At 44.4% G+C, this 25,564-nt stretch overlaps 2 protein-coding genes across 3 annotated transcripts; one reads left to right on the forward strand and one right to left on the reverse strand.

The window, feature by feature from the left end:
* Positions 1 to 14,449, forward strand: LOC307089199 (progestin and adipoQ receptor family member 3-like). 2 transcript variants are annotated; one of them, XM_079755360.1, is made up of 7 exons: positions 1 to 147; positions 691 to 937; positions 1,330 to 1,492; positions 4,177 to 4,332; positions 6,352 to 6,549; positions 6,646 to 6,736; positions 12,864 to 14,449. In XM_079755360.1, the coding sequence occupies exons 2-7, from the start codon at positions 723 to 725 to the stop codon at positions 13,007 to 13,009; spliced, it is 969 nt and encodes a 322-aa protein (XP_079611486.1). In that variant the 5' UTR covers positions 1 to 147; positions 691 to 722; the 3' UTR covers positions 13,010 to 14,449. The 2 variants fall into 2 exon arrangements, with proteins under 2 accessions (XP_079611486.1, XP_079611487.1); XM_079755361.1 differs by having other exon boundaries at positions 831 to 937.
* Positions 14,450 to 17,548: 3,099 nt separating this feature from the next.
* Positions 17,549 to 25,254, reverse strand: slc26a1 (solute carrier family 26 member 1; the record flags this gene model as incomplete). The annotated part of the gene is made up of 7 exons (XM_079755721.1): positions 17,549 to 18,136; positions 18,575 to 18,862; positions 22,366 to 22,549; positions 22,834 to 23,065; positions 23,374 to 23,620; positions 24,302 to 24,490; positions 24,856 to 25,254. The coding sequence occupies 7 exons, from the start codon at positions 25,252 to 25,254 to the stop codon at positions 17,549 to 17,551; spliced, it is 2,127 nt and encodes a 708-aa protein (XP_079611847.1).
* Between the last annotated feature and the right edge of the window lie 310 nt (positions 25,255 to 25,564).

Consider the following 25,564-nt stretch of genomic DNA (forward strand, 5'->3'; position numbering starts at 1 on the left):
GTTACCCGGGCTGGGAGCATAGCGCTACACACCGCGTTTTTATTTCTCCTGTACAGTATTAGAAGTGTATTTTTTTGTGAAGTGTAGCTATCTCGATGTGTATCAACTACCCGGACGAACACCTCGACCGCCAGACCACAACAAATGGTATGGAGTTTAATGGATTATTTCCTGTTATTATCTCTGTCCCATTAGCGCTATACCACTAGGTCTACAGTGCACACACGTAACACAACACCCGTCATACAACACCAGCAGGACAACACCGAACCTCTGTACAGATGGGTATGTGAAGCCTGCGTGTGTTTCATATTGCTTCGCTTTGACTGTGAAATCCACGTCACGTGGGTGGTGCAGTGGAGCAGGGTCCGACTCCTCAGGTTCAGTCATTGAAACATTCATTCACTCGTTCACTCATTCATTGACCTCATCAAACCAGGCAGCGGAGCTGACCGCCATCATAACCAACAATAACTTATAACCATAGTCCGTGATCATACGGATACATCCGAGGCAGGGAGCTGTAGGCCCTCATCCTACCAGCACCCCACATCTAAACCAAACAGTCCAGTCTATAAACCAGTCCGGCTTGTCTATGTGGGTTATGTTGAACTGAGACAAAGTGAGTTAATCAGCTGTTAATCCGCACCACCACGTTCTGTCCCCGTCGCCCCGGCTTGTGTCCCGTAGCTAGATTCAGTATTTGCGCATAAAAGCGCACGATGCTGCTGAAAGCTTCTCAGCAGAAAGCTGTGCGCAGCGCGGGGCCCATGGAGCAGTACATGGTACATGGAGGCAGCGTCCACCACTGGCCCGTTGTACTCCCGCAGAGAATCCGGCTGTACACGTACGAGCAGATCCCCCAGTTCCTAAAGGAGAACCCCTTCATCACGGACGGTTACCGGGCACACCTCCCCTCCAAACTATGCCTCAAGAGGTAAGACTCGACATGCATAACAGGCTGTCTGTGATATAAAGTCTGGTTATGTGTGTGAAATTAATGAAACGTATATACAAAATGATTAGAGTTTGTGCGCTAACAAATGTCACCATTCACACGCGTTTAGAAATTTAGAAAAATTGACATATTCAGCACGTGTACTTTGACTGATCTAAATCTGATTTAAGGCAACCCGTCGGATTCATTAACCATGTTGACAACGAAATTCAGTTAATTCAGTAGTTAAAAAAAAAAATCTACATGTATAGTAATAAAAACATGAATCATTATTTTTCCATCCATATTAATTAACATTTGACTGGTCATGTCAACACTGTAGTTGGATTATGCCAGTTAATAGTTTTCCACTGCCTTCCTCCTGTCTCCAGTATCTTCATGCTGTCCAACGAGACGGTGAATATCTGGACCCACCTGCTAGGCTTCCTGCTGTTCTTCACCCTGGGGGTCAACGACCTCGCCTACGTCCTGCCCTCGGCTGACGCCAGCCACGAGGACTACCTCATCTATGCCGCCGGACTCTTCTGCTTCCAGGTGTGTGTGTGTGTGTGTGTGTGTGTGTGCGTGTGTGTGTGTGTGTGTCTTTTGAATAAAAGCGGCTTTAGATAAAAGCGGTAATGTTATGGGCTGTTAAGAGACATATAGTCTGGATCATTTATCTGACTGAATATTTCTGTTGCTCAATGTTCAATCTAAATTCACAATTTAAGATGTATTTTAATTTGTTTCTGCAAGGGTGATATTATCTGTCCTGTCCCCCATCCGGTAGCAGGATGTGATCATCCTGCTACTGGGTTAATCATGATTGTCATTTACACGATGTGTCGGTTTTCATTGCATTAGTTTCACAGACATGAGACGGTTAATGGCCGTGTGTACGCATGTGTCATGCATACAATCACACACACACATCTCTTCCCGCTAAGGCTGGTAAGATGTTAGCCTTAGCACGAATGCTAGGTGGTTAGCCTTAGCATGTCTGTTTTTAACCCAAATCAACTGTGCCGCCCCTCCACTAGCATTGATATTAGTGTAGTGGTGGTGTTGTAAAACGTGTATCTGTGTGAGCTCAGTCTGTAGTACAGCTGTTTGAGTGTGGATTAGGGATGTTAACCGATGACCATTTGACCGATGGTTGACCGTATCTCTGGCCCACTGTTTAATTTCTCCTCAAGTCTTATTTATTCCCGCATGCGAGCGGAGGAGAATATGATCTCTAAATTATTATGGACAGTAGACTAAGCGCTATAAGACTACAGTTAGCCATCTCATTCCAAGATCTTTTTGTGTGAAGTGAAAAAGATTATCCCTCACACTTAATTTTTCCGTCTCCTCAAAACTAAACAAGCGGCGTCTCTTCGGAGCTGTCATTTTCTTAAATGAGCCGCGGCAATGTTTAAATGAGCTCCTAACACTGCCCTCTTCCGATTGGCCCCTGGTGAATCCCGCGCAGGGTCTCAACCAGGTCTGCGCCATCTCAGACCATTGTGGCCATTCGAGCCCGCTCTCTATACACGGTCAAGTAAGCATGCCTCGTGTTTCAATTCAAACACAGGTCGTGCCGCGGTTAGACTCACTCGGAGAGTGTGTGTGTGAGTCGGAGGCAGAACGGGAGAGAGATAAGCAGAGTTACGAATTAGCAGGCGGCTGGCGCGGCTCAAAATGGCTGTTATCTCAAATAGCACATTTTAATCTGATCGGTTAACAGGTTTCAACTGGTTAATGAGGCTCGGTGGTCGGTCAAGAATATTTTACATTTTCGCCATCCCTAGTGTGGATCTCCTGTATTGTGTGAACCTCAGTATTAGACCCTGTTTTTAATGGTTTTGTCGTTTCTCATGTTTTTTTTAACTATGCTACATAAGCGATATGAATGAATTGTATCTGTAGTTTGTGGAGGTTAAGTGAGGTTTTTATCATGTAGAATACTTTGCAACTCATTTGCAAAATGATTAACTATTAATCAATTTTATTTATATAGCACATTTCATACACAAGGCAGACTCGATGAGCTTCTCATAGAAACATTTCTTACAATAAACAGGATAAAGAAAAGGGCATGAAATTCGTTTAACAACTGGATTTAAAATAATCCATAAAATACATATGAAAACCGGATTAAAAGAGTGCATGAAAGACATTGAAATTAAAATTGAAGAAAGCAAAAAAAAACGTTTTTAACCATATTCAGGGTCGGAGCAAGTCTCAGCTCTTCAGGAAGTTTGTTCCAGCTATGTGTTGTATATTCGCTGAATCCTGCTCTCCATGTTTTGTTTTGGAAACAATTAGCTGACTGGTCCCAGTGGATCTTAAAGGTCTAGACTGGGTTCGTTATAGCGGAAGCATTTCAGTGAGAACTGGCCCTAAACGCTTGAGTGAGTTATAGTTGAGCAGCAGTATTTGGAAATCATACTTTACTAGTTTATAAGACAACAGCTGAGAGATTTGTGTGTATGTTTAGGTGTGTAACGTTAAACCCTGTCCCCCTGCTTAAGGTGTGTAACGTTAAACAGGCCACAGACGAGAAGAAAAGAAAATTGATAATAATGGATCCCAGTTCCAGAAACATATTTATTTGAATCTAAATCAGTTCATTTATTGCTGGTTAGTAAATAAAATTACATGAAAATGCACAGTTAAATGTAGGCAATGGAATAACTCCAAATAATGTCAAAACATCATGGAAAACCCTAAAGATAATAAAGAACTCATAAAAGACCATTAGAAGACTCAATAAAATACCTATTTTTTTCAAATGTGAATTGGGATTCAAGTGGCCTTAAATATTCCCATGGGCCAAGTCCGACCTAAGTGAATCTCAGTGTTGGCGACAACCTGATTGAAATAAATACGACAAGAATGCATTGATTGAAAGAATGTTGTTGTAGTCCATCTTCGGGCTATGACGCCGGTCTAATTCATTTAAACAGTGCTGTCTTTTCCTATGTTCTAAAGGAAGCACCTTTTCATCTCTCCTTGACCCGACGACGTTTTCCACAAAGGGTTAAAGGTGGCATAAAGGTTACGAGATTTGACTTTCCGAATTGGGCCCCGGTCCCCTCTCTAGGTGTGTAACGTTGATCCCCGTCCCCCTGCTCTAGGTGTGTAACGTTGAACCCGGTCCCCTCTAGGTGTTCCAAATTGAACCCGGCCCCCTCCAGATGTGTAACGTTGAACCCGGTCTCCACCAGATATGTAACGTTAAACCCGGTCTCCAGGTGTGCATGCTGTGCTCCGTGGGCTACCATCTGTTCTCCTGTCACCGTAACGAGAGGACGTGCCGGCGCTGGCTGGCCCTGGACTACGCTGGGATCTCTGTGGGGATCCTTGGCTGCTACGTCCCGGGGATATACTACGCCTTCTTCTGCAATACCGTGAGTTGTTGATTCACCTTATTTACTGCAGTACTGCTCGTAGTTCAGCATTTTGTGTCTGTCTGTGTGTGTGCCATTGACAGAATGACGCCATGAACAAAACAACACATTTCTCTGGGCATTCTTTGAAACATATTTGTAAGTAGATATGTTTTTAGATATTTAATTGGGTAAATGTTGCATAGTAAACATATACAGTGGGGCAAAAAAGTATTTAGTCAGCCACCAATTGTGCAAGTTCTCCCACTTAAAAAGATAAGAGAGGCCTGTAATTTTCATCATAGGTATACCTCAGCTATGAGAGAAAAAATGAAAAAAGAAATCTAGAAAATCACATTGTCTGATTTTTAAAGAATTTATTTGCAAATTATGGTGGAAAATAAGTATTTGGTCAATAACAAAAGGTCATCTCAATACTTTGTTACATGCCCTTTGTTGGCAATGACAGAGGTCAAACGTTTTCAGTAAGTCTTTACAAGGTTTTCACACACTGCTGCTGGTATTTTGGCCCATTCCTCCATGCAGATCTCCTCTAGAGCAGTGATGTTTTCGGGCCACACGGATTTTCAACTCCCTCCAAAGATTTTCTATGGAGTTGAGATCTGGAGACTGGCTAGGCCACTCCAGGACCTTGAAATGCTTCTTACGAAGCCACTCCTTCGTTGCCCGGGCGGTGTGTTTGGGGTCATTGTCATGCTGAAAGACCCAGCCACGTTTCATCTTCAGTGCCCTTGCTGATGGAAGGAGGTTTTCACTCAAAATCTCACAATACATGGCCCCATTCATTCTTTCCGTCATACGGATCAGACGTGCTGGTCCCTTGGCAGAAAAACAGCCCCAAAGCATGATGTTTCCACCCCCATGCTTCACTGTAGGTATGGTGTTCTTTGGATGCAACTCAGCATTCTTTCTCCTCCAAACACGAAGAGTTGAGTTTTTACCAAAAAGTTCTATTTTGGTTTCATCTGACCATATGACATTCTCCCAATCCTGTTCTGGATCATCCAAATGCTCTCTAGCAAACTTCAAACGGGCCCGGACATGCACTGGCTTTAGCAGGGGGACACGTCTGGCACTGCAGGATTTGAGTCCCTAGCGGCGTAGTGTGTTAGTGATGGTAGGCTTTGTTACTTTGGTCCCAGCTCTCTGGAGGTCATTCACTAGGTCCCCCCGTGTGGTTCTGGGATTTTTGTTCACCGTTCTTGTGATCATTTTGACCCCACAGGGTGAGATCTTGCGTGGAGCCCCAGATCGAGGGAGATAATCAGTGGTCTTGTATGTATTCCATTTCCTAATAATTGCTCCCACAGTTGATTTCTTCACACCAAGCTGCTTACCTATTGCAGATTCAGACTTCCCAGCCTGGTGCAGGTCTACAATTGTGTTTCTGGTGTCCTTTGACAGCTCTTTGGTCTTGGTCATAGTGGAGTTTGGAGTGTGACTGTTTGAGGTTGTGGACAGGTGTCTTTTATACTGATAAGGAGTTCAAACAGGTGCCATTAATACAGGTAACAAGTGGAGGACAGAGGAGCCTCTTAAAGAAGAAGTTACAGGTCTGTGACAGCCAGAAATCTTGCTGGTTTGTAGTTGACCAAATACTTATTTTCCACCATAATTTGCAAATAAATTCTTAAAAAAATCAGACAATGTGATTTTCTGGATTTTTTTTTCATTTTGTCTCTCATAGCTGAGGTTTACCTATGATGAAAATTACAGGCCTCTCTCGTCTTTTTAAGTGGGAGAACTTGCACAATTGGTGGCTGACTAAATACTTTTTTGCCCCACTGTATATAGGTCTGTCGGGGTCCACCATTGTGTCTTTAAGCAAAAGCAGCTCAACAGAACCTAGTTGAGGCCAGTTGACTCTCTGTTAATCCCCTGTGGCGCCCTGTGAGACCCCCAACTGATCAGCCTCCACTCAGACCACTTTGGCTCTGTGTGAATCCCCTGTAAGACCCCTCACTGATCAGCGTACATGCAGACCACCTTGACTCTCTGCTCGCTCCTGTTCATCTCTAGTTCTGGCGGCAGCTCTACCTGATGATGATCCTCTCCCTGATCCTGGCCGTGTTCTGCGCCCAGGTGCATCCCCGTTACCTTAGCAACGACTGGCGTCGCCTACGCACGGCCATCTTCTGTGCGGTGGCAGGCGGCAGCATCGTACCCGCCTTCCACTGGGTGTGGCTAAACGGAGGGCTTCGCACCGACGCTGTGGAGGTAGTGTGTGTGTGTGTGTGTGTGTGTGTGTGTGTGTGTGTGTGTGTGTGTGTGTGTGTGTGTGTTACTGACCTGTGTGTGTGTGTGTGTGTGCAGCTGTTCCTGCCTCGTATCATGGTGATGTACCTGATCGCTGGAGCTGCATTTCTCTTCTACGTCACCAAGGTCCCTGAGAGATACTTCCCAGGTAGGACCCCGTACCGTCAGACCCCATTATCATATCATTCGTTATGATAATCCTACAGAATCCTACAGTTTGTTCACCAATCCCAAAACCAGATTATAACCTTCAAACTAAACCCAGATCATGTTATCTATAGTTTAAATCTGGATCATATAATCTAAGATTTATTTAAATATTACCATTGATCTGCACGTTCCTCAGGCCAGATGATATAATCCTATAGTGTAAATAAACATTAAATTTATGAGCTCTGTAAATTCCCCAGATCAGATTATAATCTTTAGGTTATCCCTGTATGTTCTCTGTTCTCTAAACCAGTTGATAGTCTCTAGTGTAATCCTGTATGATATCTAAACCGGGTGGTCTCTAGTGTAAAACGCCAAATAAAAGACGACAGAAACTGTATTTCACTACGATACTTGATAAGGAACATCAACGAACACCACTAACCACTGGGTGAGTTGCGGGTCAACGTTTAGGGTTGTTTTAAGGATGGGTTTTTGAATGCCCAAAGCCAGCCATTCTGAAGCAGGCAGGGGCAAATCGAAATGAGCCAAATACCTGAGACAGGACCAATAGTCAACATTTTGGTGTGTCAACCACTATATTTCATCCTAGACAAACCAGGAAGGGGGCTCAATGGGCTAAATACCGGAATTGTCCTTTAAACATGCGCTGATCACGTGAACGCACAACTTTTTTTTTTTTTTTATCAGCCGATCCGCGGATCACTTGCGTCCCGAACCATGAGGGTTGATCCGTACGGTTAACCCGTGAACTGTTGCACCACTAGTCTCTAGTCTAACCTGGTATTGAGTCTAAACCAGTTAATAGTCTCTAATGTAACCCGGTATGTTCTCTAAACCAAGTGAGTTGGGGAATGGGTCAGAATATTCGATTATTCGTTCCCGAGGGTCAAAGTCGATTTTTAACATTTGGACCGTTAACATTTTTTCCCATTCAAATAAACAAGAATTAACGGACGGAACTAATGTTGGACAGGTGTCCAAGGGCATTATCCCGATAATACCATGGTCACGTGCCATAGAAAATAAAGGAAGACCATTCATTTATATTTTCATGCGTTTTACAATCCAAATATAAAGTTTTTCACAAACCATAACTTTGTTTCCCTGGTAACGCCTGAGGGTTGACATATACTTGGAACAATCCCCTCGTAAGGTTTTTATGCAACGGAAACCTTGTTTACTCCTCCAGTAAATAGGCCGGACCTTAGCTACGACTTGGCAACGGGAGGTATTCTAGTCCGCTCAGCAATGCGCCAGAGAGCTAACGTTATGCATTGTTCATATTTTCGATATATCGAAATTCGTCCCAGCCTTAATACCACAGATACCCTAGGGCAGAGGTCTTCAACAGTGGGTCCACGACCCCTAGGGGGTCTGCAGAGGTACTGCAGGGAGGTCGTGAAAGTTTTGGTTGATTAAACTTTTTTTTTTTATATTCCCCCCGCAAATCTTTTTTTTCAATGTCTTTAAATACACATTAACATGAATCCAACACACTAGCCGTGTTTACATGGACACTTTTAATCCGATTTCTAATCAGAATACATCTATTCCTATCATGCGACCCGAATGTAGGCCTACTATATATATGGCATTTACCATAAGTGCAAAGCGTACGTTCGTATGTCTCTCGCGCACACCTGACACATCTGGACTGGCTGCAACATTTTTATGGATTTTATTTTAATGAAAGCCCATCAGGAGAGAGCTTTTCTCTGCGTGCTCCTTCAATTAAGAAGAAGAACAGCACAGCGACATCAGTTTCTCGTTTGGTCTTTATATCTACCCCCTCCTCCGCCGCAAACAATAAAAAAAAAAGTATTTGGATGAGAGTGTGCAGCAAAGACTGTTGGGAGATTGAGAGTGCTGTTATGTAAGGGATAATGTACAAAACGCCGGTCATTATCGGGAAAATAAGCGATCAGCAGAGAAATAGTCAGCCAAAGACGTTGACGTCGATTAGCAACTAGAAACGCTGGGGTTGATAAGTTACCGGAATACTTGCGGATTGTTAAGAAAGACACTAACAAACAAGCTTTTATTCATGATTACATGCAATTGACAGACATTGTTGATCTTGGCAGGTATCAGTTTATGTTATGTTTATGAATGGCAGTGGCATGGCCACCCTACTCATTGTACCTTGCACATGTTTAAAATAAAAACATGAATATATGAACCTGTGTATTATTTGAATATCTTAGTATTGAATGCAAAATAACAAGGTACATTTATACATGGCACTATAGGACCAGTTTAATATAAAACACAATTTTATACAATATATAAGTAGGGGGTCCCCGCTCCATCTCTCCATCAGTTTGGGGGTCCTTGGCCTGGAAAACGTTGAAGACCCCTGCTATAATGTCTATAGCAGGGGTCAGCAACTAAATTTGGCCTCGGGCCAATTTTTTTTCCAGCCAGTAGGTGGCGGGTCAGAACATTATCAAAGGCTAGTTCAAGGAATTGATTAATGAAAGTGCATGTGCACCGTCAGCTGGCTTAGTCATATGCCTACCAAGCACTAGATGACTCTTAAAAGACGTACATATAAACAAGTGTATGCCCTAATCAGGTTAATTTCATGCTGATCACGTTATAAACAGCAAACGCGATTGTGATTATTGCATTAAAAAAGTAAAATAAGTTATAATTTCATAATGTAGCCGAGTAGGGGACATCCCGTTGGTATTCGAAATATTTTATTTGCTGATCTCATCCCCCAATAACTCTTAGTCCTACCCCTAAATATGAAGATGAAGTGAAAAAGTTGTGCAGTTGTCAGCCTGGTTCTCCAGCGGAGTCTGCCAGGTAAAATTGTCCTTAGAAAGGGTCTCATTGTATGCAAAGGCCACGCTTAAAGCCGCTCCTCCTTTCCTGTCGGCACATTTGGCAGTGTATATGCCGTCTTATGTACGCTTTTTTTCGCGGCACGTTCCGCGCGATTACACTGCCCAAGGTAAATTGCCTGCTTGAGCCCAATTTACCCTCCCGGACCCTACACACATTGGCGGTTTATTGGGTTTCATTCTGATGCAAATGCGACGGCTCCACGGTTCCATGAACACAGGGGGCTTGGGTTGAGGTGTTGCTTGTCTCCACAGAGACAACGCAGCGATATCATCATGAGCAGTTCTAACTTGAGAGAAAGTGAAATCCGCAAGCTGCTGATCATGTGAGAGAAGGTGATGCAGTCATATTAAACAAAGACGTTGAAAGATGGTGCAATCTACGAGAGAGACGCAGAGGAACTGTCCTTACGAGGCTTTTGTCGGGATAAAAGCAGCAAAATAAGGAATATGTTGGCGGTTTTGCACTTGTAAATAGTTAATCGCGTTTGTAGCCTACACTCAGACGTGAACTCATTCTTGCATGCGGGTGTCTTCATTCATAAAAAAATAAAAACACTCGGGAATATGTAATTATTCTAAAGAGGTCTAGACTCCGTGCGCAGCCCCGCCTTCTCCAGTGAACCAAGAAAGCCCACGCCATGACGAACGGGGGATTTTAACCCCTCGGTTTTACACAGGAAACTTGAGATAAGACGGTGAAATCGCCGAGCGTGCCAAGCCTCGACCGAACCGGATTGGCAGTGTAGAAAGGCCTTATGCTGGAGAGAGCGCAGTAGTGCGCACCTAAAAAAGTAGCCAACCATTCCTAAAACACTTCACACAACACAACACACACACACCACGGCAGGTACTGACTGACTGCACACACACACACACACAAACACACACACACACACACACCACGGAGTGACGAGTGTGTCTCTAACCTTCCGGGAGTAGTAGAAGGATTTGATACATTTAAATTCAAAAACGGTTGTGATAGAAAAAAAGTTCACTGTATCCGGCCCTTTACATTAAAGCTAACAGATATAGATATTCGATATTCCAAAAAATGGGAAAAAAAAAATATATATAATTTCAGAATAATCTGGCGGGCCAGATATTATGTCTTGCGGGCCAGTTATGGACCGCGGGCCACCAGTTGCCAACCCCTGGTCTATAGCATATAACCGCATTTTCGGATTACAGTTCAATGCATTTTTCTCAATTTACCAGCTCTCGTTTTGAAGGCTGACCAGACAATTTGACTGGAACTACTTAGCAGGTAGTTGTTTTTTTGCGTTTAAGATACTAAGTGATTACTTGCCGACGATCCATGGCTGCCGTTGTGAATGTCGGCACACATAGAATAATCGATTATTCGTTCATACCACCCACCGATTATTCGTCCATGAAAAATTTGAGTTATTCACATCCCTAGTATGGGATCTAGTGTAACCCAGTATTGTCTCTAAACCAGTTGATAGTCTCTAGTGCAACCAGTATGTTCCCTAAACTAGGGGTTAGTCTCTAGTGCAACCAGTATGTTCCCTAAACTAGGGGTTAGTCTCTAGCGTAACCCTGTATGTTCTCTAAACCAGGTGATAGTATCTAGTGTCACCCTGCATGATATCTTAAGCAGGTGATAGTCTCTAATGTAACCCGGTATGTTCTCTAAACCAGGTGATAGTCTCTAGTGTAACCCGGTATATTCTTAAAACCAGGTGGTCTCTAGTGTAACCCAGTATGTTCTCTCTACCAGGTATGATCTCTAGTGTAGCCCGGTATTGTCTCTAAACCAGTTGATAGTCTCTAGTGTAACCAGTATGTTCCCTAAACTAGGTGTTAGTCTCTAGTGCAGGGGTGGGCAATTAATTTTCCCAAAGGGCCACATGAGAAACAGGGACTGTTGTGGAGGGCCGGACCAATAGGCTAAATTCAATTCAGCTCAATATTAATTTGATCTCTTTATAAAAAGCAGTAAAATGTAGGGTATATGATAAGCTGTGACTGGTAAGAGTAAATGTTACGATAAGAATATGAAAAAAATAAAGCAGACATGGTACAAAATGCAGTTGTGTTAGTATTTAACTAACATCCACAAAAGTAATTCTGAAAAAATGACCATGTTTTTACCATTTTTCAAAGAACAGCATTGAATGAACTGTATAAAGTGCTATTACTATTTCATTTCCAGCGTAATTACAGAATTAGCTTTTTTTCCACATGTTTTCTTCAGATGAAAAACTGAAGCAGACATAGTACAAAATGACAACATGTCACTATTTGAACAGTATACTCAAAGCAATTTTAAACAATGTGCATGTTTTTGCCATTTGTTTTTCAGAACAGCAATAATTTAACTTTATACAAAGTATTCTTATCTTTTTGTTTTTAGTTTTACTACTCCATTAGCTGTTTTTCAGTTCTTCTTTTCTTGTTCAGTGAGAGAAATCTAGTCTGTGCTTGGCTTGAACAAGTGCACTGAAGTCAGCTTGGTAAAACAGCCTTGTTGCTTTTTGCAGTTTAGCTAGCAAAGCTTCAGATGTCCGTGCCCGATCTGCATCAGTCAAGTTGCCATATTTCTCTGCGTGTTTAGTATTGTTTTGGCGATTCAAATTATAATCCTTTAACACAGCGACTTGTTCTCCACAAACTAAGCACACAGCTTTACCTTTGACTTCAGTGAAAAAATACTTAGAAGTCCATGTTTGGTTAAAAACTCGGCACTCTGTATCAACCTTTCTTTTTTTCGCATGAGCTGACATTTTTCAGGAATAACAGCCATTCACGTCAGCGCTAAAGTCTCCTGTGAGCTCAGTTCGTGGCCAGTTTGTGGCTCGTGGACGGGGTTCTTTTTCTACTTATTTTTAGTTGCGACTTGCAACCAGAGAAGAAGAAGCTGCATACGCGCGCACAAAAAAAGCAACAACAAAAGTCCCCTTCATATTAAAAGCAGTGCAGTTGTATTCAAATTTTTTTCTTTCTTTTTTTAAATACAATTATTTACATTTGATTGTTAACTTCCCACAGATCTCACGTGGGCCGGTTAGAAACGGCCAAAGAGCCGGATGTGACCCGGAGGCCGTACAATGCCCAGGTCTGCATTAGTGTAACCCAGTATATTCTCTAAACCAGGTGATGGTCTCTAGTGTACCAGGTGATGGTCTCTAGTGTGACCAGGTCATGGTCTCTAGTGTGACAAGGTGATGGTCACTAGTGTAACCCGGTACAGTCTCTAGTGTAACCCGGTACTCTGTGTGTCCCTAGGCCAGATGAACTACGTGGGGGCCAGCCACCAGGTGTGGCATGTCCTGGTGGTCCTCATGTTCTACTGGTGGCACCAGACGGCCGTCTACATCATGCGTTTCAGACACAGCCAGCCGTGCCCGGGCCGTGGACACTCCACCCACTAGTCCGCCGCCAAGGGACTTTAACACAGGAGGCGGCTGGCAGCAGTGAGCTAGCATACAGGAAGTGGCCCAACAACATCCAAAACTTTATAGCGGGGGGCAGCAGATTGGCTGCTAACGGTTTGCAGCGGTAACAACTCCCACCCCAGGTTCCTGTGGTGAGTTTTTGTGAAGGTGAGGGCTACTAAGGGCTAACGGCTTACTATGCCTTTTAAATGTTTCAGAGAACAGTGGGTGCCGAACACCCAGTGGTGGGTTTCTGAACTGCTGGTAGCCCTTGGTAGACATTGGCTCTTAAGGGCTCCTCAGTTTACCACGGGGTGTGTGAGGCCTTTGGTATGTCGCTACCTTATAGTGACATCCCAAGAGCCTGTGTCATAGTTGGTGCAGTCCACAGGATTGGCTGGTCTGGCATCTTTCCCTGGGAACCGCCAACTTGTGAAGTCACGATATCGTGGTTTTGTAAAGGTCACATGGCGTGGTAAAATAAGGGCCAGAGATATTTAGATATTAACATGATTCTTTATTCTGGGACCCTTGAGCCCATACTATAACTATAAGAGGTTCTACTAGCATGGTTGTGAGGAGTGTAGTACATGTATATAGGGTATATATCCACATCATAACCTCTATTACCTGACCAACGACTCAAGGACAGTTATCTAATCCTGAGAGAGGGGTCTGCTTGAATATTTATGGTTATGAAGGCCCCTGTTGACAAAATGACTCTCCACCCTTTTCTAGTTTTTAGAGAAGCAGCCACAGTTGTATTCTATCGATCATTCGATGAGAGCAATCAAACAATGAATGGATTATCTAGGCATGAATTATTGAAGTCCCTGTGTGTGATTTTGAGTATACTGAATGCTTACACTGTGTGAACAATGTTTGGTTTTGGATTTGTTTTGGGTCAAAACAACGTCACAAAACTAGAATGTTTTTAAGACTCTCAGTGAACTGCCCATTCCAGATGTTAAATACGCCTTCTTTTTTTTTACACATATCTGTTTTAATTTTATCACCATGTTTGGTGTTGATTAGCCGTTTTAAAATCCCCTTTAATGACATCACATACGATCGTCCCCCCCCAGTTGGTACGGTCCACTGTGTAGGTACAGTCCACTGTGATGGTATGGTCAACTGTGTTGGTACAGTCCACTGTGTCGGCTCTCCACCGTACAGCTTGAGGTGGGCTCCCATTTGTGATGTCACCATAGGTGCGATTTCTAATTGGCGCTTATTGGCTCATCAACATGAAGCCTGGTGGTGAAACAGGATCCCTTTACCCGGTCACAGGTCAGCGATCACGAGCCCAGGAGGAACAAAGTGTTGAACAAGCTAAACTTTTACTCTGAGTTAGACCGGGATCAAGATCCCGGCGTTTTATTACTGTTACTTGAAATTTTGTGTTTTATTTCTGTCTGTGTCGTATAGGCACCCTGCTGGAGTAATGTTACAGGGGTGGGGAGGGTGTGTTGTGTTCTCTGTTCGGGGGGGGGGGGGGGGGGGGGGGGGATTTTATGGTTGGGTTCATGTGAGCCCAGATCTTTTCTGTTTTAATGGTGCAATGTTATTTCTACATGCATTACTACCATTGTGAAATGTGCATTAGTTTATTCCTGTTTCAGGTTTGCCTTGTTCCACATTATGTTTCAGCCGTTAAGAGTGAACTAATGAGTGGCTTTTTGAATCTGTCTTGCACATGCTGGTGTTGAATAATGAAATGTGGGCTTAATGGTTTCAGCCATTTTCCCAAAGAGCCATTGAGAACAAGTGAATGCTTTCCTTACTGTGAGACGCTGAGGTCCGGAGGCCTGTGACCATGCCCGTTTGTATAATTTAAATGAGCGATGTGAATGGGCCCAGCAGGTTGTCGGAGAATGTGGATCTTCTGGTGCCAAGAAGCAACAGTTTATTTAGTGTTACCTTTTAATGATTGTTTATTTTAAAGCATTGCCTTGAGATGCTGGGCTTTGGTTTTATGGACGTGTGTGTGCGTGTGTGTATGTGTGTCCTTGCTTTGAGCACACACAACCAGTGTTTGATTTTCCACATGATTATCACGTGTTATATGTGTTTTGTTTGGTTGCGCTGTAAACTATATTTTAATATTTGGATTGATTGAATAAAAAAATGGAAATCTGTACAGCAATTTTTGTTTTTAAGTTGCAGGGTATTTCCAGAGTGAACTTGGCCCAGCTGTGATGCGTTACCAGATTGGGTGCTTTCCACCGTTTAGACCCATGTGGTCCTGGGTCTCTTGCAGGGCGTAGCCAGAGTGATGGGCCTTTAGGCCCAAAGACCGTCCAGTTCTGATACTGTGATGTGGAAGAGATGTACCGTTTCTCCATCCACTAGGGCCACTCACTTCATTAGTGAAAACACCACAATCACTCATTCACATACATAGTCGTTTACACACGTTTTCACTTGCTCACACAAATTCAATAATTCACAACCATTCTTGCATTCACTCATTATTTTCTAACTGAAGGACAGTAATTACCTTTAAAAGGATATGCCATAATATCTGTTAAGTGGCGTTTGACTGTCTTAACTTGATTAAACTGGTTTAATTCTAAGTTCCTCATTGTGTGTCCAGGAGGGGTTTTTGCTGGGATAGCGTTAGTTCTCTGTTAGCCCCTTCCATTGACCTGCAGAGTTCCAGTAGCCTAGCAGCGGTTCATGTCAGGGGAATACCCTTTAAATTACTTCAAAAGACTTCCAATGTTTTTTTAATAGCTTCTTATTCAAAACGAGTGCCGGTAGCAACACGACAAGACTGTAGTTTGTCGGTGAACACACAGATAATACAGCGCTGTTTTAGCTGCTGGGATTTATTGGATTACCTGTGATGGTGGCATGCTTAATGCTTCACATGTTTGTAGGTTGATTTTTTACAAAAGGAGGGGAAAAGACAGTGATAATTGTTTAATACAAACGACCAATTTATTTGGTTTGGATTTTTTACAAATTGTGTTTGCTACAATAGATATCACAGCATTGGGACAATTTAGAAAACAAATATATTCTCAACTACGAATCAAATAAAAGCAATTGGACAAACTTGTCAACACATTTAGAGGATAAAAGTAAAAATCTCATACTTGGTGACGGTCAACTTAGTTTCAATCTTGGTTACCATCTTGGTGCTAAAGCTGAGTTGTGCTACTGAAGGCTGAATTCCCCCCACCCAGATAGCAATAACAGCCAAGCTTGGGTTTTTCATCACCCAAGCTCATTAGCTCTATTGATGATTTCATTCAAGATTTTCTTATAAACCATTTCAAATACAATATATTGGGGAGAAAAGCTATTTGGGGGAATTGCAACAATTTATAAACAATCAAATTAAATATCATTGAATATGAAATCGTCTGAGTACAACATGACTCTTGGCCATCTATTCTTCAAGTATCAGTGTTAAGGCTGCATGGGTCTGATACAACATAAGACCACAAAAAAGCACAAACAGACATGAACAGGAGTGCACCCTATAGCACTACAAATGTTCCTACTAAATATTTTAACTTAGCATTTACATAAAGGAATATGAAATGAGTGTCCATTTTTAAAAACAATAGTGAGACTTCATCCTCATGGTCAATCCGCTTATCCGCGGTCGGGTAGTGGGGGCAGCAGCTCAAGTAGTAAGTAAGACCAAGTGAAAATAAATACATGAATAAAGAAAACAACCGAAAGTAAGGAAATTTAATGCTGCACGCTAAACGGAATGTTGAGTAATTTCCTGCTCTGTTGATTGGCTGAGCATCCTGATTGGTCCCACACGTTGAACCAATCAAATTGATTAATTTAATAATTAATAAATTCTTTCTTTAATAAGGCAGAAGAGGGTTAAAAGGGTAAGATGTCCGTGAAAAAAGTGAAATGCACAAAATTCGTTAATGGATTATTGAAGTTTGGATGCTTCAGACCAAACAAGGATAAAAGAGATTAAACATGTTTCTCATTAATCACAAAATGAATCTTCATTGCCGTTTTGGCACTGATTTAGATGGCTCCCCTTTATAGTCATTGTATCAGAAAAAGGATCATGCTGGGGTTTCAGGAAACTCCTGGAGTTCTTAAACTAATTCTTGTGAGGAATGTGGGAAAGACTTTCTAACGCTGACAAAGCTTGTCGTTTCAGAGTAAACAAGCATCCGTTTCCCTTTAAGGGGTTGGCTGGATTACGAAACTTTCCATTGATTCCGGAGCCTGTGAGGTGCTTCAGGGTCCCCACAGGCAACGGCCAAGCACATTTGTTACATGTGGCCTTATGGCTGCGTGATATGTCAATGTCTGGTGAAGTGTGAGCGGATCGAAGAATCTCACTTCCTGTTATGATACAACTATGTATCCTTGCTTTCCAAGCCGATTGAGTGGCCGATTAACTTTCCTGTCGAGCGTTTGACAAATGGAACAGCGTACAATGGAGGTAGAGGAAAAACAATGGTAGATTCAATGCAAGATGAATCGCGGTCATCTGCTGCCCTTGATTTTCTTCTTCTTCTCCTCTTCTGAACACTCCTTCCATGTCATCTATACCTGTGAGTCGCCGGCTGTGTGGCCCTCAGCTGCCGCCCTGCTCCTGGCGGAGAGCACTGCGGCGTGGACGGTGTAGAAGAGCCGAAGGCCCATGTCTCGGTCCTTTTCCCCGAAGAAGGCCCCCCGGCACAGGGCGTCGATGACGGGGGTGTTGCAGCTGGCCAACAACACGGCCACCCCCAGCTTGCCGTAGTCTTTCACCAACCCGGCAAAGGCACCCATCCCGGCCGAGTCGATGAAGGGGATGGCAGAACAGTCCAGAACGATGGTGTGGAACTCCAGTTCCCTCTGGACCAGTCCCACGCAGAGCTTGCCGTTCTTGTGGTTCTCTGAGTCCTCCCCTGCCTGCTTGGCCGCCAGGCGTTTGGTGGCTTTCTTGTCTCTCTTCCTCCTGCGGGTCATCTCCAGGAAGGGGTCCACCCCCACGGTCTCGTACAGTATCCGGAGGAAGCTGTCCTTGTTGGCGTAGTAGAGCGGCGCCTGGAAGCGGAAGACCCGGACTCCAGCTGGTGCGGCCAGGTTCTCATACTCGTCCAGGTCCTCGTAAAGCTCTGAGTCCTCGGAGCGACCCAGCAGAGAGACCTCAAGGGACAGGAGAGACGGAGCGCTTTGTGAACCATCAACCACGTACCGAATACATACAGTGCACACCATGGATGGGAAGCTTGTTTAACTTGGGACCCAAAAGACAACTCCAATGTGTCTCTTGGACCGCTGAACAGTACAGAACAATCAGAAAACTGGAAACACATTTGGGTGTTCATGTTGCATTCGCTACAAGGCTTCTGTGTATTGCGAGGACGAGACCCACCTCTAAGTGGATGGCCACGTATTTTGAGTACCGACCCTCATTTAACAAATGGTATACAGTATACACACATACAAATTGCGTCATTCTTACATTTCCTGATGTTAGGAAGAGAGGGAGAGAAAGAAAGGGAGGGGGGAAGTAAGGGGGGAGGGATGGATGAAAGGATGCATAGGGGACGGAGACAAAGAAAGAAACCCCCCCAACCCTACCTTGGGGTTCTGCGTGACGAAGATGACACAGACCATGGAGAAGACCACCCCCACCACCAGGCCGATCTCCACACTGATGAGCGCCGTGGCTGCCATGGCAACCAGCCAGACCATGGCATCGGCCCTGCTCACGCGCCACTTGGCGGGAACGTCATGGAACTTCCGGAGTGCCCCCCGTAGGCTGACAATGATGATGCAGGCGAGGACACACTTCTGGAGGGAGTAGAAGTACGGAGCGAAGAAGAGGAGCACCAGGAGGACCACCAGGGCACTGATCAGACTGGAGACCTGAGGACCAGCAGTATTAAGGGTTATACAAGGGCACTGACCACACCTGAGGACCCAGAGTATTGGAGGTTAACCCTAGAGTATACCTCCGCCCATTTTGCTGGAGATTTGAGTTCGCCCTGCTCAAGGGTCTGGAGAAGAGAAATATATTTCTTTCTGCTTCCGATACGTTTTTGCGGGAGCCAATCACCAAGCTGGCTTTTCCCCTTGGTATGCCATTGGCTGGTTTAACACAATGATGACAGGGAAGCGACGGCAAGCAGCCAATCGCGTACAGAGTCAATTGAACTAGGCCCGTTGATCACTCCTCTTGTGCTGAAGAAAATGACAGCAGCTTCCCCAGACCAACTTGCAATCTACGATTGAGCTTGGTTCGGCAATAGCCAGACTAGGTTATACCAGGGCACTGACCACACCTGAGGACCCACAGTATTGGAGATTATACCAGGGCATTGACCACACCTGAGGACCCACAGTATTGGAGGTTATACCAGGGCACTGACCACACCTGAGGACCCACAGTATTGGAGGTTATACCAGGGCACTGACCACACCTGAGGACCCACAGTATGGGAGGTTATACCAAGTCACTGACCAGACTGGGCACCTTAGGACCAGCAGTCTTAGAGTTTATACTAGGGCACTGACCAGACCTGAGGACCCACAGTATTAGAGGTTGTACCAGGGCACTGACCAGACTGGAGACCTGAGGACCCACAGTATTAGAGGTTATACCATGGCTGGAGACCTGAGGACCAGCAGTATTAGAGGTTATAACAGGGCACTGGACATATGAGGACCAACAGCAGCTGTATATGTTTATTCTTTAAATTCTAACATAATAAGATCATATTTATCTCTGGAAATTTGGGTAACACACCACTAGGTACAGGAAAGGTAACTGTAGGAGTCATTTCTCATTTTACACCACATTCATTAGAAAGTGGGCCAAGCAGGATGAAATCATATGATATCGCAACTCAGCCAGCGGAAAGATGATAGCTGACTCTGTTTTCTGCTGTCGCCTTCAAGGGAGAGTTTAAGAACAAATAATGACCAACTTGCCAGTTGACATTGGTCCTACTTTGGAACGATAAAAGTGAAGAGATATGGAGTTATCTTTCCATGTATGCAAGGGCGTAGGAACCGGGGGGGACAGAGGGGACGTGTCCCCTCCAATATTGGAGACAGGCGCATTTGTCCCACCTAAAAATTATACCGGGTGGAGAAAGATATTTTATTTTATTTTGAAAGCGCAACACAGCGTCTTGCCGCTTCTTATTCTAAAAAACTGGATGATTGAGCGTGCAATTAAAGAATTGATTTGATATTTATCAGTTCAGTACTGCCATTCAAAATGTGTTTTCCTTTATATTTACAAATGTATCTTTTTAGTACAATAAAATATATTTGTGAATTTTTTCAGTGTAGTTCATTTATGACATATTTCTGTTCAAACCATTGACGGATCTGTCAGGTTTCCGATATGTGTCCCCCCCAATGTTAAACTCATTCCTACGCCCCTGCATGTATGAATAGCAGGGCAGGGGAGGTGGCCTACTGCTTGGACAATGTTTCATGCATAAACGCCTTTCGACGTTTCTTGTTTCGCAGAGGTCAAGTTACTCATCTGAGATCAGACAATGGTTCATTGGAGCTGAAAGGGTAATGAGAGAAGCCCTTTAAAACTTTGATCACAACAAGATACAGTGCTTTAGTGCCGAGTGGCATTGAGTGGAGCTTTAATCCCCCTGCTGGACCATGTAGGAGCATGGGAGCAGATCATTCACCTCATTAGGCGAGTGCTGTGCTCCATTCTCATTTGTCTCTGGATGTCGAGTGAATCCATGCATTCTCCATTAGGCCACTCTTAATGACCATACAATCACAACATTTTCAAATTATCCATATGACTCAGTATCACTCACTTCCAACCACGGAGCATAGTGGAACATTTTACAAACTGTTTGCCGTAGACTGACAAAAACATAGGCGTTAACTTCTGTTTTCAATCCTGGTTATCACAAAAGGACGGATCCGTGAGTCCAATCCACTTCCTATTGGACTCTTTCAAAGAGCGAGTTTGACGTCAAAAGAAGATGAGACAGGTCCAGTATTTGTCCGACCTTCCGGAAGCGTTGGGTGAGATGGTGTCTTCCTCTGCTTTAGGAGAGTCCAAATGGACAGCGTCACAAAGGGACTTCTTCTTAGGCGACAGAGTGGTTATCATGGACCCCAGGGCTCCAGGGGGCTCCTGGGTACAGAGTGGTTATCATGGACCCCAGGGCTCCAGGGGGCTCTTGGGTACAGAGTGGTTATCATGGACCCCAGGGCTCCAGGGGGCTCCTGGGTACAGAGTGGTTATCATGGACCCCAGGGCTCCAGGGGGCTCCTGGCCATAGAGTGGTAATCATGGACCCCAGGGCTCCAGGGGGCTTCTGGGGACAGAGTGGTCCTCATGGACCCCAGTTCTCCATGTAGCCCCTGGCTTGTGGTAAAAGGTTACAAGACCGATCCTGACAAGAGAGTTCACTCTGTGCAACTGTGAACCAAGACGGGTTACCTGGGTGTGCCTTAACTCTGTATGCTATTGGACGCAGAAGAACTGGTTGAAATGTTCCAGAAACCCCCAAACACGGGAAGATTGAAGATTCACGCATGTACATACACCTTTTGGGTCCTGTGATTATCTTCAATAGGGTAATTGTAGCTGCACACCAACACAATTATGGGGCCGGTGTAGCAGACATTTAGCACGTTTATTTATAGTTGTAATAAACGGTGTGTAATGTATTTAGAGAATACAACGTGTTGACCACTAGAGGGGGCTATGTATCTGGTTTATAAGGGAACTGTTTATATTGACCATATTTGGCGGGAACACATGGTTCTTGCCGTAAGCATAATCATGGCACAGCATCAACAATAAAATATTAACCAAGTAACTGTCAAACAGCAATTCATCTGGATGACTTCACGTGCACGTTCATCTCATCACGGTAAACCCGATGAACAGGATTATTCATCAACTATGATGTTGTGACGATGTTGGAACATGTTAATTGGAATAATAGTCATTCCATTAGCAGTACAGTAGTAAGAATAAAATAATAAATATTTTAAAAAAAGTCCATCTACAATCTAGCATTTCTTTTACTGTATGTGTTTCTTTAAATCCCTACAGAATTTCTACTTGTTCTTTAAAGAGCCTTTGATGGAGTGTAGTGATGATGTATGGAGACTCTTATAATCAATTATTAGAGTTAGAACTAGTTTCATAATTTATTGATCCACACAAAGTTGTAAGGCGTGTTTACCCCAAAACGGACAACAACTGTTTTGAACAACTGTTGAATTTAAGGATTGCCTTCCTCCACTACCTGTATGAACCACAGATGTTTTTACTTAAATACGAATTACTGTAAAATATTACATTTTCATTAACAACAATATCACAGCAACAATTAAATCAATGAATCTATATTCAGTGCGTGGGGTTATACCTGAGTCTGGCAGCCTGTGGAGTCCTTCACCATGGTCTTGGCCAGGGCAGCGCTGGTGGTGAAGCAGTGGAAGAAGGAGGGGATGATGTTACAGCAGCCGATGGCTAACATCTCCTGGTTGGGACGCACCGTGTAGCCGTTCTTCTTCGCAAACATCTCAGACAGCGACACGGTGAAGGCAAAACTGAAAAACAACAGACAGGCTTTACTTTCCAACTGAAACCGTGAAATGACACATTACAAACCATTTTTAAATGTAGTTAAGCATCCACCAAGATGTTGAACGATGGATAGTTGAGCTTCCTGTTCACCCACTTGGTGGACTGTGCCAACTGGTAATCTGGAGTTTAATCTAGGTGGATGCTCCCACTTCGGTCACGAGTGGCTACATTTTACAATGGCTTAAAACAACTTAAATCAACCTGGTGGTAAAATGAGTGACTCTTTCTCTCAGGCCATGCACTATACCTGATGACAGCCATGGGGACAGCATCCAGAGCCACGCGGTGCATCAGGTCCAGAGTGGGCACCTTGGGGGGGATGAACCCTGTGGGGATGTGACCAGACACACTGGAGCCGTAGAGGGCGTTCAGGTTCCCAAAGTGGCTGGCCAGGGTGGCCCCAGCCACCACCACCAGCTCGGTGGGCAGGGGGATCTTCAGGCGACTCTTGTAGCGATCCTGGATCTCCTTTCCTGCCACTAGGAGGATACATTCAAGATATTTTTTCCGATTTTGAAAATAATGGACTTTTGTATGGGAATCTAACACTTGGATGAGGGTTAAAAGAAGCAGCAGCTAATTAATGACTTTTTATTTGTTTATAAGGTTCATAAAATATACTGGCAGACTAAAACTATTGGATATCTATAAACTAGCGTAAGTGTTTATGAAATGTATGCTGATGAATTTAATGAATCGTGTATATATAATTTATATATAATAGTGCATTATATATAAATATATAATGCACTATAATGAGTACATTACGACTAGTAGACCCGCCTACCTAAGACAAAGATGCAGATGGCGCTGGTGACTAAGTCACAGAGGTTTGTGTTCTGGATGTTGCTGAAGATGTTGATCCACGTGACCACCACAGTGCCGTAGCCCTGGTGGCGAGGGATCTTCAGGCCCAGGAGGTACTTGGCCTGCACTGTCAGGATGGTGAGGGAGGCACCTGTTGCGAAGCCGTCCAGCATAGGAGCCGACAGGTAGACGGAGACGAAGCCCAGCCGGAACACTGCCATCAAGACCTGGAGAGGAGAAGGAAGGTAGGAGCAGTTAGAATGGAGCTCCGCCATTAGGACCTAGAGCGGAAAAAGAAAGATGGAGGAAGGTTAGAGGAGCTAGAATTTAAGCCTGCTATCAAGATTCAGAGAAGAAAGGACTGTTAGACTGGAACACCACCATGGATATCTAGAGGAGAGAAAGAACCCGTGTTGTGTCCACCCATATAGTTTTCTAACAGCAAACATCTTTCTTAGCAAACATACCAACACTGTCAGAAACAATCAATAAATAGATACCTTTATATGCTATAGCTGCATAGCTAGCATTAACATCTGCTTACTTACCAGTCCAGAAGAAAAGTTGTGGGATCAGCATCAACTGAACACTCCAACAGCTGTCTCCCGGAGTGGAGAGCAACAATGCAATGTTGCGTTGTAAAGTTGATAATTGACGTTTATTAATTTTAAACTGATATTCATACATGCTCCACCTTTTAAAGGCCTATTCCAGTCCAGGTGTCAATGTAGATGTGTGATGATAGTTGGAACCAAGTTTCGAACTGGTAGGCTGATATTACATCCATCCGGATGGACACTCTCACTTAACATGCAGCTCGATGATAGATTACACAATAGCTTCTATTTGCTGGTGAACATTCCACCTGTGTCCTTTAACATGATACATTTCACTGATCTGTTCATTACCTGGTAGACTCCAGCTAGCAGCGTGAGAGCGGCTGCTATGGCAATAGCATAGCACTCCTTGCTATAAACTACTCCCATCACTTCCACGGTGGCTGCCGACAGGTTTGAGGCGACACCCGTTCGGTTGAAGGACCCTGGGTCTGTGTCGCTGAGGTCAAACCCTGCCTGGAACACCTCTCTGTCCACCACCTGTGAAAAGCACAGCACAAACAATCAGATTGATGAGATCATTTGATACACAACCTGTTCACTCGTTCGGCAGTGATTGCACAGCTAACCATCCCTGAACGCGGGACCTCTCTTCTGGGTTCCTTCTCAAGTTTCCTTCCCCCTGGGTTTGGGGAGGTTCTCCTTTAGGTCCTTTAGGTTTAGAGGACTTGGAGGTGTGGTATAAAGTGGGTCTGTGAAGCCCTTTGAGACTACAACTGAGAATATTATGTGTATTTCTGAACTTCCTTTAATTCAAGATCATTTGACAAATATTATGAAACAAAGATAATCCCGTCTAATGTGTATTAAACTCCCTTAAACCCTGGTATGAAGCCTCAGATTACCTGGCCCACCATGAGGCTCATGAGGCTGAAGATGCCCACCGACACGTGTCTGGACGTCCCCATGAAGAAGTAAATGATGTTGGCAAAGAAGGAGGTGTACAGGCCGTAGATGGGCTGCACCCCGGCAAGGAGGCAGTAGGCGATGGCCTGCGGTACCAGGATGATCCCCACGATGACACCGGACATCAGGTCGCCCCACACGTACTCCTGGAGCTTGTACTTGGGCAGCCAGCTGACAACGGGGAAGAAGCCCAGCAGGGTGGAGCGAGCCCTGGGCATGGAGCACGCCACCTCCTCCCTGACTCTGGACCGGAGGGCCGAGAGCGGGGGTTGGGCTTTGCGAACGCGGCGCTCAAGGAGCTGCGGTGGGTCCGCGAGGTGGGGGTCCTGCGGCTCCATGATGGCCCCTTGGAGAAGGCGGTGTGGTGGGGGGAGGATGGAGGTTGGCTGGAGGCCTGGGCGGTCAGCTCTGCTCCTGTGTTGATGCAGAGAGAGGAACCGGAAGAGTTAAAGGCTGGGTAGCCGACTGCCCTCTTTCAGCTCTTGCCCAGCACCTCGACTTCAGATCAACATTGCTAATGACCTCTTTGAACAATTCCAATCTGGCTTTCGCCCCAAATATAGCGCAGAGACAGCCCTGGTTAAGAACCCCAATGACCTCCTCTGTCAGCTGACATTGGTTTACTCTCAATCCTCATCCTCCATTCTC

This window comes from Pollachius pollachius, assembly GCF_949987615.1.
Source record: "Pollachius pollachius genome assembly, chromosome: 18".
Lineage (NCBI taxonomy): Eukaryota > Metazoa > Chordata > Actinopteri > Gadiformes > Gadidae > Pollachius > Pollachius pollachius.